This window comes from Cryptomeria japonica, chromosome 5 (assembly GCF_030272615.1).
Source record: "Cryptomeria japonica chromosome 5, Sugi_1.0, whole genome shotgun sequence".
In the NCBI taxonomy this organism is placed as follows: Eukaryota; Viridiplantae; Streptophyta; class Pinopsida; order Cupressales; family Cupressaceae; genus Cryptomeria; species Cryptomeria japonica.
Genome location: NC_081409.1, coordinates 307,604,290 through 307,618,581, shown reverse-complemented (window position 1 = coordinate 307,618,581; position 14,292 = coordinate 307,604,290). Strand labels below are relative to the sequence as shown.

The 14,292-nt window shown below is 32.9% G+C and overlaps 1 protein-coding gene across 1 annotated transcript; it reads left to right on the top strand.

The window, feature by feature from the left end:
- Positions 1-2,301: 2,301 nt before the first annotated feature.
- Positions 2,302-4,500, top strand: LOC131045023 (cytochrome P450 716B1). The gene is made up of 2 exons (XM_059220619.1): positions 2,302-3,223; positions 4,169-4,500. Exons 1-2 carry the CDS (start codon positions 2,302-2,304, stop codon positions 4,498-4,500), a joined length of 1,254 nt encoding a protein of 417 aa, XP_059076602.1.
- Positions 4,501-14,292: the final 9,792 nt, after the last annotated feature.

The window sequence follows — 14,292 nt, the reverse complement described above, 5'->3', positions numbered from 1 at the left end:
TGAATTCTTTCTTGAAGAAACATAAGAAATATTGCATTGAGTTAGGAGATTCCATTACATGGGTCAAGATCATCATTAGTCATACTTAGAGACCCAATGAAGCCCAAATGAAAATTGCTCTACAAAAGTTTGAAGAATTCCAGAAACAAGACCAATATGAAGATGTTGATACTTAGATTATTTTATGCTTTCTTAGTGTCATTTTGTAATAAGCTATTGACACCTTAAGTGTCATTCTATATATGAACTAGTGCACATATAGGACTGCATGTGTCCTAAGTCAAATAGGTTTCCACTTTTGACTTAGTCACAATTAGTTGTAACTTTTCCCTATTTTTGTGCATCATCTCTCTTCTATATATATAAGGGATCTTTTTGTAATAATTATCTTTCGGCTAATACGTTGAAACTCTACAAATTGAAAAGATATCTAATACTTTGAGCTTCTAGTGTATTCAAGAAGTTTAATCAAAGAAGAAAAGAAGTTGCATCCAATCTTTGTCTTGGAAGTGCTTTGTTGTGTGAGGGAATGGTCTTATGTCATTCTTTTCTTCTTTCTTTGAGATTAAATCTTACTTTGTGGAAAGTATTTGAGTTAAAAGAGAAAGTAAAATATTGTAGAATTTGTGTTATGGTATCTTACTAAAAAGTTTGTTTGAAGTGAATAATAAGGCAAAGACTTCGTACTTTGTTGAGTTATTTTGTTAAAGTAGAAAGTTTTGTGATATATTTGGATGAATTTGTGCTTACAATATATTGTGAATCTTATTTCACTGTCCATTATAATCAATATATGGGTTACAATAGTTGATAGGATTTGAGTATTTGAAGGAGACTTTGAGTTCCTTATATACAAGAAACCCGTCCCTTAAGTCATTTTCAGAAAAAAAAACAACAAAGGATTTGTACTTTCATGTACACTTTGCTTCCAATTAGAATAAGTTTTAAGTTACTGCAAGGTAGAATTGTTTTATTGTGAAAAGATAAAATTCATTCTAGATAGGGAATTGGATAAATACTTGCTTTGAAAAAAGAGAACTAAGTTATTGTATCATCCTGAAATTAGTGTAGAGTTAGCAGGTAGATTAAGAATAAATATAGATTAAGGAATACAACTTTTGGATTTGATTGTGTAAGAGTTTTAAACATCAACGTTTCGAATCACACTCTGTGATCCATCATCTCCTTGAATTCTCATTTATCCTGATGATGGATCACAAAGTGTGATCTGAAACATTGATGTTTAAAATTCTTACAGAATCAAATCTAGAAACTGTTTTCCTTATTGTAATGGATTGTGGAAATTTGATAGAATTGATAAATATAGATTGCAATAGATTGGGACATCTTTAAGTGAGCCAATCATTTTCCATACAAAATGACATCTATTTGAAAATACAAAATATTCATATTATAATAGATTTTTATGCAATTTTCACTAATTTGATCCTCTTAATCCACCTCAATGGTGTAAAAGTGCAGAAAATATGTTGAAAAAAATTGCATTATGAGTTTTGTACGGAGAATAGCTGTTGCCACTCCTTGAGCCAGCTACTCTCTATATAAAACGACATCTGTTTGAAAACACAAAATCTGCATATCACAATGGATTTTAATGCTTTTCACTGGTTTGATCCTCTTAATCTGTCTTCTCAGTGGTGTAGAAGTGCGGAAAATCTACTGAAAAACAATTGCATTATGAGTTTTGTATGGAGAATAGACAACTCCATCCTTAAAGATCGCAATAGCTATTCTCCATACAAAACAGCATAGCTGCCAAAACACAAATCAGCCAGCTCCTTACTTAAAGATGGTACCAACTATTCTCCATAGAAAATGAATATTCTCCAAGGCGGATTAAGAGGATCGGACTAGTGACAATTGCATAAAAATCCATTGTGATTTGCAGAGTTTGTGTTTTCAAACAGATACGATTTTGTATGAAGAATAATCGACTTAAGGGACAACAACTATTCTCAATTCAAAATAGCATAGCTCCCAAAACACACATTAGCTGGCTCCTTGCTATTCTCTATACAAAATTACTATTCCCTAACACAATTGTTTTCTGGACTTTAACACCATTGAAAAGGTAGCAGATTTTGTGTTTTCGAACTGGAGAATAACCGACTCCTTAAGCCAAACGGCATCAATTCAAAAACACAAAACATGGATCGTACAATAGATTTTTATGTGCCCCAAAATATCACCCATCAATATGGATGTTGTGGTTATAAATAAAAGCAGTGGGAAGCTACACCACAAACAGAACCAGGCCAACGACCTCTCTATTCAGTAGTAATGGATGTAGAGATCAGTCTTGGTTTACTGATAGGCGGAGCTCTACTAATTATTTTCATTGTTGTTGGCAAGAGAAAACTATCTTCTCACAAGATTTCTTCCTCTATTCTCCCTCCAGGCAGCTTCGGGTGGCCACTGGTGGGAGAAATGCCACAGCTTGTTATGAGTGCCAAGGCCAATAAAGCCCACACCTTTTTCCAGCACAAGATTGAGCAATATGGAGGAGACATCTTCAAGACCTCTTTGTTTGGCTTTCCTACAGCAGTGTTTTACAGTGTTCAAGCGAATCGATTTCTTTTCAGCAATGAAAACACTTTGGTCCACACCCACTGGCCCTACTCTGTTACCAATTTAGTAAGCCATTCTTTGCCTACCAAGGTTGGGGAAGAGGCCAAGTCCATGAGGAAGATTATCACCGAGTTTTTAAGGCCTCAGGCTTTGCAGAAATTGGTAGGCAGAGTAGATTGTGTAGTGAAAAGTCACATGAAAAGTTTCTGGGTTTGCAATGAACAAGTGAAAGCCTTTCCTCTCATCAGGCGCTGCTTGTTTTCTGTGGCCTGTACTCTCTTCTTCACTATTGATGATCAGATGCAACAGGAAGAGTTGTTTCCCCGTTTTGAGGACATGGTAAAGGGAATGCTCATGCAGATGCCTTTGAATTTGCCTGGGACTAGATTTCGAAAGGCGATTCCTGCCAGAAATCATCTCCGCCAAGTAATCCAAATGTTTATCGATGAGAGGAGGAGAAATGGCGGTCGGAAAGACTTGTTATCCTGCCTTGTTGGGGAAGTAGAAGAGGAGAAACTAACGGATGATGAGATTAAGGATAACATGCTGATACTTTTAGCAGCAAGCCAAGATACAGTGGTAATAAACGTTCCTCCTCCGATATCTGGCTCTGAATCCAGAGTGCTACCGCCAGGTTGTCCAAGGTATTGCCTACTCGTCTCTCAAATTTTAATTTGTAATATATCAGATTTTCATAATCTATAATTTTGGTCGTTGTAATTTTTGAATTAGACTGTGTGTCAATTTTTCTATTAACGTTGTGGAGTTTTTATTTTCTTAGTTCTTTATTATCATTATGAATCTCGGAATGTTATCTGAACGGTTGATGTAAAGACTGATCTCACACATTCTAATCTAGAAATACTATAAATTAGATCTAATGATAAATACTATAAATCAGATCTAATGACAGATCTAATGAAACGTTTCTGCAAACTCTCACACAATCTAATCTAGAAATATCACAATCAAATCTAATAATATTGTCAAAATTACAGAACAAACTCAGATTTTAAAAGAGATGGAAGGTAGGAAAGAGTTTTAATGAGAGGACATTCAAAGGATGAAATATTCATGGAGAGCAGCTCAGGAGACTCTCAGACTTCAACCTCCAGCTCAAGGTGCATGGCGCCAATCCATCACAGACTTGTACTACAGTGGATATATGATACCTAAATGATGGAAGGTATGGAAGGGTGTAATCTAAAATAATAATAACATAATATTGATCTAAATGTTTTTGATTAAGATAATTTGGATTTTTGACAGGGTTCAAATTCTATTATAAAGGTTGTTGATCTAAATATTGTTTTTGGATTAAATAATGTTGAAATTTTTTATATCAAGTTTAAAATAACATTTGAAATAGATTGTAGTATATGATCTGAAAAATTGATAAAAATCTTTTTAAATGATTTAATTCTAAAAGCATCATTTAAACTAACTTTATGAATTGTAAAATTCGAATATCCTAACATGTTATTGTCCGCGTGGATCCTACGCTTTTTTTATTCTACAACTAGTATTGTCCAAGTTATCCTTTGCTTTTTTATTCTAGACAACTATTATATTGTTACAGATACTGATTATGTTATTGTTTTGTTGAATGTGGGTCAGCTTATTTGGACAGTACATTCAACTCACAAGAATCCCGAGCATTTCAAGGGTCCAGAGAAATTTGATCCTTCGAGGTTTGAAGGGAGGGGCCCTGCTCCCTACACATTTGTGCCCTTTGGAGGGGGACCTCGCATGTGCCCAGGAACTGAATTTGCAGCCATGGTAATACTTGTGTTTATTCACAACGCTGTGAAATGTTTTGATTGGGATTTGGTTGATGCCGATGAGAACATCACAGCTGATCCTCTGCCTATTCCTGCTCGTGGACTGCCCCTGAGTCTTCGTCCGCATTAGCACTGATTGCACCAAAATCTCTTTTGTTTATTATATAAAATTCCTTTAATCTATGTAGCTCTCAGTTTAAAAATGATACTCTGTTGCTTTGAATTGGGTTGCACCACAATCTCTTTTGTTTATTATATAAAATCCCTTTAATCTATGTAGCTCTCAGTTTAAAAATGATACTCTGTTGCTTTGAATTGGGTGCATGCCATTCAATGCATCAGTGTTTGACTAGTTTTAACTAAGAACAAGTTCTCTCCATGTTAAAGAGTGATATTAATAATGTTGTGATTAGGTGAGTTTATATGTGTAGGAGTGAAATTTACTATAGGTATTCATAGTAAAAGTAGTTTATAAAGAATAGGAGTTATTAAGAGAAAGTTAAGGAAATATACATTGGTTGATCAGAAGTATGAAGTAGTCAATTTTATTTAGTGAAATGAATTAATATAATTTATTAATTGATAAATGGTGTATTTTGTATTAAGTTTGATTTTTTTTTTAAAATTTATAATTCTTATTTATTCTATTTTACATATATGTCACATTTTTCTAAGGTATTTATTTTAATTTTTCTAGATAATTGTATTAATCAATTCGTCAATAGCAACATGTTAGATGATTAAGATTTTGTAGAGAGATTGGAGATTGTACCACTCTTCACCTGAAATTTAAAGTAATGGTAATGTTATGAATGAGTGGTAGAATGAAAATATAAAGAATATTATCTTCTAATGTGATTGTCAAATTGAATTGGAACTGAATTTCCCTTAAAAAATATCTTTAATATATACTTATTATTGCGCACTTATACATGTATTTTAACATTACCTAGCTCAAAATTTACATATTACTTTAATGAATTAATAATAAAAATATCATATATATTGCATAAAAGATATATATTAAATACATCTGGTGACATCTTATGAGTTTATTTAAAAGTTTTCAAATTCTTTATCATAAAAAAGATATACATGTAATTTTTTTTTTTCTAAATTATACAAGAAATAATATATCTTCACGATTGATTGTCCCCATAGAGAGACTATGTACTTTCATGTTGTCACACATTGAATTCATTCACAACTATTTATTAGCATGCTACTTTGCCAACACAAATTTACAAGGTTTCTCTATTTTTCAACTTTCCATTGTAAAGCTTGGCGATTGGATGTAACATAACATAGAGCTTAGTAATTAAATCTAATAAAACCTTCCTTTCACATGAATAATATAGTTTTTATGTTCTTATGATAGTGCACTTAACCCTCTATTTATCACTTTAATTCTTTGAACATTTGGTTTCAGTTTAAATATGTATTTATTGAAAAAAAAAAATCATAAAATATATCCAAACTTGCCATAATCTTATTGTTCATTCTTCGATATGCTTAGTTCTTCTTCATAACACTCATAATTTCTTCTCTTTTTTCTTCAAAAGTAGTAACCCAAGTCAAAGCATTTTGGTCTTGCACTTGACATTGAAACATATATCTATAATCACATTTAGAGAAACTCTTATCACATATTTCACAATTTATTACCATCTTCATTATTGGTTACCTTCTTTTTGCATTTCCTATTGTCAATCTAAGGAGGCAAGCAATGCAACATAAATTGTCCAACTTTATGAAAGATAGGGTAGCTTTTATTCCAATCCAATCAATTTTCTAAAATCAACCAAGTCCTTCATCCTTAATTTGTGCCACAATATTCAACATTTTAAACCATTTAATGAATGACATTTCATTTGTAATAGAATGAGAAGGGAGATTTTTCCCTTTTGAATATCAAATGGGCATCTCAATCACCATGAATCTAGAAGTTTTTTTATTTATAAGAATTTTTCTTGTGGTGATTGTTCCAACAGGTTTTCCAATAGAATCATTAATAAATCCAACCTTTATAGCAAGAATGGGAAAGTTCCCAAATCATAGTTCTTGGAGATGTCGGTCTTCCTTGTTGCAAAAACCACCCACATTGTCAACTCCACTATGCAACTTGACATCTCCTTTAGTTGAATATATCTTTTCTAAGTCTTAGTGGCATTCTTTTTAAATATTATATTTGATGGATCGATTGATAAAACATTATTGCTATCCATAATAGAATTAGTTTAAATTTCCTCAACTTCACTTATTTGTCTAAAACTGAAGTGTAACTTCAATATTGACTTATCCTCATACAAACAAAACTCAGCTATGAAACTAATTTCTAAGAAAAATTCTCAATCATTCTTTAAATATTTTAAATTATTTTGTGCAGGTTTGAGTAGACCTCTCTTTTAAGATTTTAAAAACTCTCACACTCTATGCAATCATAGAATTGATCTACAACAAAAATAAAACATATTACTCTTATTTGACCACCATCCTAATCAATCAATTTAAAGCATCTCCTTTTTGCATTGTTGAAAGAATGAAGTTGACTCTTTGTAGTAACTCTAGCCTAACTATCCATCTACCCTAGTAAGGATTGAATGTTGCAATAGGAATAATTCTTGGAGGAGGTCATTTTTTGCAATGGCACCTCTATTAGAATAGATAGGAGGTTGTTGATGTGTATGAGGAACAATTGGGTGACTATCTGGATTGTTGGGAGGATGCATGCTTGTGTCAATAAAATAAAAATATAATATTACTCAATAAACTACCAAGTATTGAAGATATAGAATAAAACAAAGTATTCAACCTTGATCCTATTTTAAAAATATATAATTTACATTATATTATATTCTTTTTAAAATAAGTTAAATAATAGTTAACGAAAAATTATATTATATATTAATATACATTATGATAAAGCACTGATTATATCAATTGGTTAGATTATATATTTAATTCTAATATTTTATATTATGTATTGCATCACATATATTATTATATTATTAGAATATATATAATATTGGTAGAAGTATAATAAATTATTTTAGTTCAATAGTTGTAACTTGCTTGTTCGTTCCTCCAACTAAGTCCTTAATATTTTCTAAAGGTTAGTTAGATTTATGATTAAGGACATTAGGATATTAGCCAAAAAAAAAGGAATTCAATTTCCTCTACACTTTAGGCTCTACAAACTTAGTTGGGTATCTTTTATGACACCCCCAAAGATGATCTGAACAATTTTCAAATGTATACTATCTTAGTAGATATATTCGCATAATTATGGCACAGATACAAAAGATGCAATAAGAAATAAGCTAAATTCTTTATTTAATTTCAAATTCAAGCATAAGAACAAAAAATAATAAAAAATACCTTGGATATTTCTTGAGATTTATCATTTTAAGAACTGGTTATAGGTTCTTTGAGAAGAATTAATCTATCTTAATTGATGTCTATCTAAAACTATAATCATATAATCATGTAAAAACTTACAATAATTCAACACATTTCAATGGATTATTACTACAATTGCCTTAGAATGAAACTTCCTACAAATGACATTCTATGTCATTCTACTTAATACTTTCTACATAACAAAACACTCTTAGTATTTTATCAAAAAAGTTACTCTATTACTTGAACAAAAGTAATTAACATAATACTCATTATACAAAGTTGTAAAGATAAACTCAACAATCCTTGGTCATTTAATTTATAAGAAATTGTTGTAATAAAAGATTAAGTTAATTAAAATTAAAGTATTTTTATAATATATTTTTATAGAATATCCTTCTCTATAACCTAAGACAAAACTTGACAAATCTAGACTAAGCCCGCCCAAAAACAATTTTCCAATGTCCTTTACAATTGGTCTCATTTACCTTAAATAGAATAAGAGAGACCACAATTTCATGAGCCAAGTCACATGACACTTGTGTCTCAATTTACATTTGATAACTTCTACTTTGTTGTAATAGAACCAAGAACAATATCCCATTATAAAACAACATTCTCCCTTTTTTAATGAACCAAAACATGATTGCTACTGTTTGAAAGCTAAAATTGATGCTAAGATAGCTAATGAAGATAAAAACTACAATTGGATCTTCTTGTTGGATATTGGTTGATATGTTGTGGTTGATGTCAACATATGTGAAGTCAATATGTGTTTCTATGTTGCAATCAGATTGGTTGAGTTGGTTGAGCCTGCATGTTGTAGATAAGTTGATGCAGTTTAATGGGTTTCAAGATACTTATCTCTAGTTGATTCAGCTATAGTTTCAAAGGTCCACATGATGATTTGATTGAGTTATAAGATCCAGTATTGAGGTTGGTTATTCAGTTGTTCAATATTGACAGTTTTGGTGAATCTATATGTTGTGCTCCAGAATTATAATATCTCTGGTTGCGGATGTGTGGGATGTATTCTGGACATTGATGTGTGTTGTCAGTTCAAATGGTTCATTCTTTGGAGATCCATATGCTAATGTTTCAGTTTGTTAGTATGTTATGTTAGTGTTCTTGTGCTCTAGTAATGAGATGATGATGATTCTTATGTTGTGAGTTGTTGCGGTGTAATTCAAGTTGTATATGGACATTTCTAGATCACGTGCTATGCATATTGATGGTCTACATTGATCCTTGTGCACGTTATTGAATATTTTCTCAATCCGGTGATGTTCTTCATGTTCTTGGCCGACATGATGATTGTAGCAAGTTGCGGATGATCGAGGCATAAATTTTGGAGTTGTTTCATATTTGTGGTGGTTTTTTAGGTCTAGACTATGTGCTAACCGATATTGTTTTGGTCTGCATGCATTATTGTAGCGTGTGTGCTTAATTTTTGAAAGATGTAGCGTGTGGTGAGACGACCTTGAAATATAGGTTGATGTCTTGTATACATACATGTTGTAATCATTGTGAGAGGTATCATTCTATGTGCAAATATTGTATCAATCTTTCAATATCAGGGAAAGTGTGCAAAGATGTGTGAATTTGTGAGAAGAAGAGATGTAGAGTAGATTTGTTAGTGTGCTTAACTGTAACTGTACTCTAGCATGCTGAGATGCTATTTCATTAGTTCATGATCCTCCAGATGTAATCCAAATGTATTTGTAAGTCAGTGAGACTTCCTAAAGGGTTGTTTCCCTCTTTGCTCTTGTTTTGAGCAGTGTGCTCTAGGCAGTGTGCATGAGTGCATGTGCATTCCCCATTGTAATATTTCACTTACTCCTAACAAGGTATTATCTCATTGTGGGTAGGTTCCTACCATGGTTTTTCCCTTAACCTGGTTTTCCACATCAAAAATATTGGTGTTGTGTGTGTGGTGTTGTTTTATGCTTTAAATATTTATTATCAGATCTCTGTTGTGGTCTAAGTTGCATAAGTTTTAGAGCAAACTGATTCACCCCCCCTCTCAGTTTGTTGCATTGTTGCCAACAATTGGTATCAAAGCTAGATCCTCTGAAAGAAGCTTGTGCACTTGAGGAGATTTGGGATGTTAACCTTTGATTTTCAGAAAGATAGTCTGAGATTTGATGGAACAAGCTACACTCTCTAGAAGAGCCGAATGCAATGTCATTTGAGATGCATTGGAGAAGAGTAATAGAAGATCACTAAGAATGTATTTAATGTTCCTCAGATTTGGTCCTACTACTCTGGATGAGTTAAAGGAAGCATACTACAATATTAGAGCCAAGGAAGCATTGTTGAGTACCTTGACAGATTCTTAGATGCCTAATGTGATGGATCTTAAGACCGCTCATGAGATCTAGGTAAAGTTGGAGACCTTGCATGAAGGTGGCAATCATATGAAAGTTGCTAAGTTACAGATCCTGAAAGGAAAGTATGAGAGCTTCAAGATGAGTGAAAATGAGAATATTACTTCTTTTATGCAAAAAATGAATGAGCTTGTGTGTGGAATCAGATGCGCCAGTGGAGTTCTTGAAAAATATAAGATTGTTGCTAAAGTGTTGAGATCCTTGCCTCCTGCTTACAAACATACAGTTGTTGCTATTGATGAGATTCAGACTGTGACAAATGTGACAAGAGACATGTTGGTTGGTAAACTTGCTGCTTTTGAGTTGAGTGATTTTTGTGACTCTCTTCCTAATATTGAGTCTGCATTTAAAGCTATTGTACTTGGGAAGAAGAGATATGATTTGGGAGAAAGTTATAAAAGAGTGTCTAGATATGAGAAAGAGATAAAAGAGATGGAAGATGAAGAGAAAGAGCTTGAGGAGCTTGAAGCACTTATTGCAAGAAGATTGCCTAAAGGTGTCCATAAGTATGAAGGGAAGTTGCCTCTTCAATGTTTTTCATGTAATAAGATAGGACATTTTGCATCAAGGTTTCCAGAAAGAGATAGGAATCCTAAGAAACCATTTAAGCCTTATAAGTCTAAATATCAGAAGAAGTGTTATTATGCTGCTGATGAAGGTGTAAGAGATGATGAGTCTAATAAAGGAAATTTTGGAGATGAATTTTTGTTTATTGCTATCAAGGAAGATGATCCAGTTACTACAGATTTTACAAGATGCACTAATGAGGAGAAAGCCCTAGCTATGAAAGTTGAGGAGAAAGATGAATGGGTTATTGACAATGGTTTCAATCATCATATGACAGGTGATAAGAGTAATTTTTTGAATATGGAAAAGTATGATGGTGGTGTGGTAAGGTTTGGTGATAACAAAGCTTGTGTAATCCATGGTAGGGGTTTTATTTCTCTTGATGGTAAGCATAACACCAATGATGTCTTGTATGTTGAAGGTTTAAAGCATAATATTTTGAGTGTTGGTTAGATGGTTGATAATTCAAGGATGGCAAATGTAAGATCTTGAGTAGCTCTAGAACTAAGATTGCATCAGATACTAAGAATAAAGGTAATATCTTTCACTTGAATGCTGGTGGTAAAAGTTGCATGATTGCTCAGTTTGATGAAAGTTGGCTATTGCATAGAAGGATGTGTCATGTAAATTTTGATAGTATGGTTAAGATAAGTTCCACTCAAGCAGTGAGAGATCTGCCTAAGTTGATGAAACCTGCTAATCTGATATGTAAGGAATGCCAATTAGGGAAGAAGACAAGAGTTACATATAAGAAAAAATGGTATAATTCAAATGGATTATTGGATCTTGTGCATATTGATCTGTGTGGTCCTCCTAGAGTAAGAAGCTTGCAGGTTGATAGGTATTTCAGTTGCTCATTGATGACTTTCGGTGAGTTTAATGCATACTGTGAAGATTATGGAGTTAGGAGACATTTATCTGCTCCTAGAACACCACAATAGAATGGAGTTCTGGAGAGGAAGAATAGAACAATTCAAGAAGATGCTAGAACCATGATGATTGATGGAAATGTGTTGCATGTGTATTGGAGAGAAGCTGTGAGTACTATAGTATACACTCTTAATCATGTAAACATCAAAGATGATACTGGTAAGACTCCTTATGAGTTATGGTTTGGTCATGCTCCTACTGTTAGATATTTTAGAATTTTTGGAAGTAAATGTTACATTAAAAGAGAAGAAGACCTTGGAAAAGTTGATGTTAGATGTGATGAAGGAATTTTTCTTGGTTATTCTACTAGAAGTAAAGCCTACTGGTGTTATAACAAGAGACTAAGAAAGATTGTTGAAAGTGAGAATGTGAAGGTTGATGAAGGAAATATAACATAGGTGAGACCTTGCAGATATGGTTCAAATGATGAAGATGTCAGTGTAGATAAAGGAAAGCAAATGCAGAACCAGAATCAAATTCAAATTGATCCGGAAAAGACAGAGAATCAAGGAGAAGTTGCAAATGCTCAATAACTTGAAAATCAAGCTAATCCTAAGACACCAAGGTATGTGAGATTGAATCATTTAGAGAATAAGATTATTGGTGACAAGAATAAAGGTGCGATGACTAGGAAAAGACTTGCAGAAGAAATTTGTTTGATATCTAAGATTGAGCCTAAGATTTTTGATGAAGCATGTAAAGATGAAAATTGGATTAAAGCTATGGAAGAAGAATTGAATCAGATTGAAAAGAATGAGATATGGGAATTTGTTCCTAGACCTAAGGATAGAAATGTAATTGGTACTAAATGGGTTTTTCAGAATAAGTTGAATGAACAGGGTGAAGTTGTTAGAAACAAAGCTAGACTTGTGTGTAAGTGATACTATCAAGAAGAATGAATTGATTTTGAGGAGACTTTTGCTCAGGTAGCTAGGATTGAAGCTATTAGACCTTTTCTTGCATATGTTGCTCATAAATATTTCAAGGTTTATCAGATGGATGTCAATTGTGCCTTTCTTAATGGTGAGATGGAAGAAGAAGTCTACATTGAGCAACCAGATGGATTTTAGCTGATAGATGAAAAGAACATGGTTTGCAGATTGAAGAACGTATTGCATGGACTGAAACAAGCCCCTAGAGCCTAGTATGCCAAATTGGATAAGTAATTGATGAAACTTAAATTCAATAAAGGTACTGCTGATAGTAATTTTTATTTCAAGATTGATCAGAATAAAATTTTGATTGTTGAAGTCTTTGTTGATGATATTATTTGTGGAGGAAATGATTGCTTGTGTAAGAAATTTGTTGAAGATATGCAGAACGAATTGAGATGTCTATGATTGGTGAAATGAAATTCTTTCTGGGATTGCAAATTACTCAGTTGGACAAAGGTATTTTCATATCTTAGAGCAAGTATGTGAAGGAATTGTTGAAGAAATTTGGTTTGGATGATTCAAATCCTGTTGGTACACCTATGATGAGTGGATGTAATATGACAAAAGAAGACGACTCTCTAAAAGCTAATCAAACTAGATATAGATTTATGATTGGTGATTTGTTGTATTTGACACAAACTAGACCTGATATTATGAATGATGTATGTCTTGTTGCTAGATTTCAAGCTGATCCTAAGGAATCTCATGTTACTGTTATTAAAAGGATATTCAGATATTTGAAAGAGATAGTTGATTTTGGTTTATGGTACCCTAAGCATGATGACTTTACTTTGAATGGTTTTCCAGATGCTCATTGGATAGGTGATGTTGATGATTGGAAAATTACTATAGGTGGTGCCTTCTTTTTGAGTCAGAAGTTAGTCTCTTGGGAAAGTAAAAAGCATAATGTTATATCTTTATCTACTGTAGAGGTTGAATACATTGTTGATGTTAGCAATTATACTTAGGTAATTTGGATGAAGCAGATGTTGAAGGATATAAGAGTTACTTATGATGAGCCTATTGCTATGTATTGTGATAATTCAAGTGCTATCAATATCTCTAAGAATCCACTACTGTATCCTAAGAAAAAACATATATCTATCAAGTATCATTTCTTGAGGGAGAAGGTGAATGAGGAAGAAGTCAGACTAGAGTAGGTATCTACAAAGGATAAGATTACAAATATTTTCACGAAGCCTTTGCCTAAAGATACTTTTGAGTATATCTGAGAGAAGTTAGGGGTGAATGCCTCTCTTGATGAGATCTAAGATGCACGGATTTCCATCAGTCCGGTGAGCCTCACAAAGATATCTTGTGATATAGATTGTTGAGTGGTGGCTGCTACTCAACATGAGTAGTCAGTTTTGTGGTTCAGATAATTCGAAGGTGTTGAAATCAGAAGTTTATTGACAACTTTGTGATTGATGTCAAAGGGGGAGAAGAGCATGTGAAAAACCCTGAAGCATTTTGGGTTTGAGCAGAGATTTGAGTTATTTATCTTAGGGGGAGTTGATCCTTTGTATTGATTATTTTTCACTTTTCATATGTTGCCATCAATGCCAAAGGGAGAGATTGTTGGATATTGGCTTATATGTTGTCATTGATGTCAATATATGTGAAGTGAATATGTGTTTCTGTGTTGCAGTCAAATTGGTTGAGTTGGTTGAGTCTGCATGTTGTAGATGAGTTGATGTTGTTTAA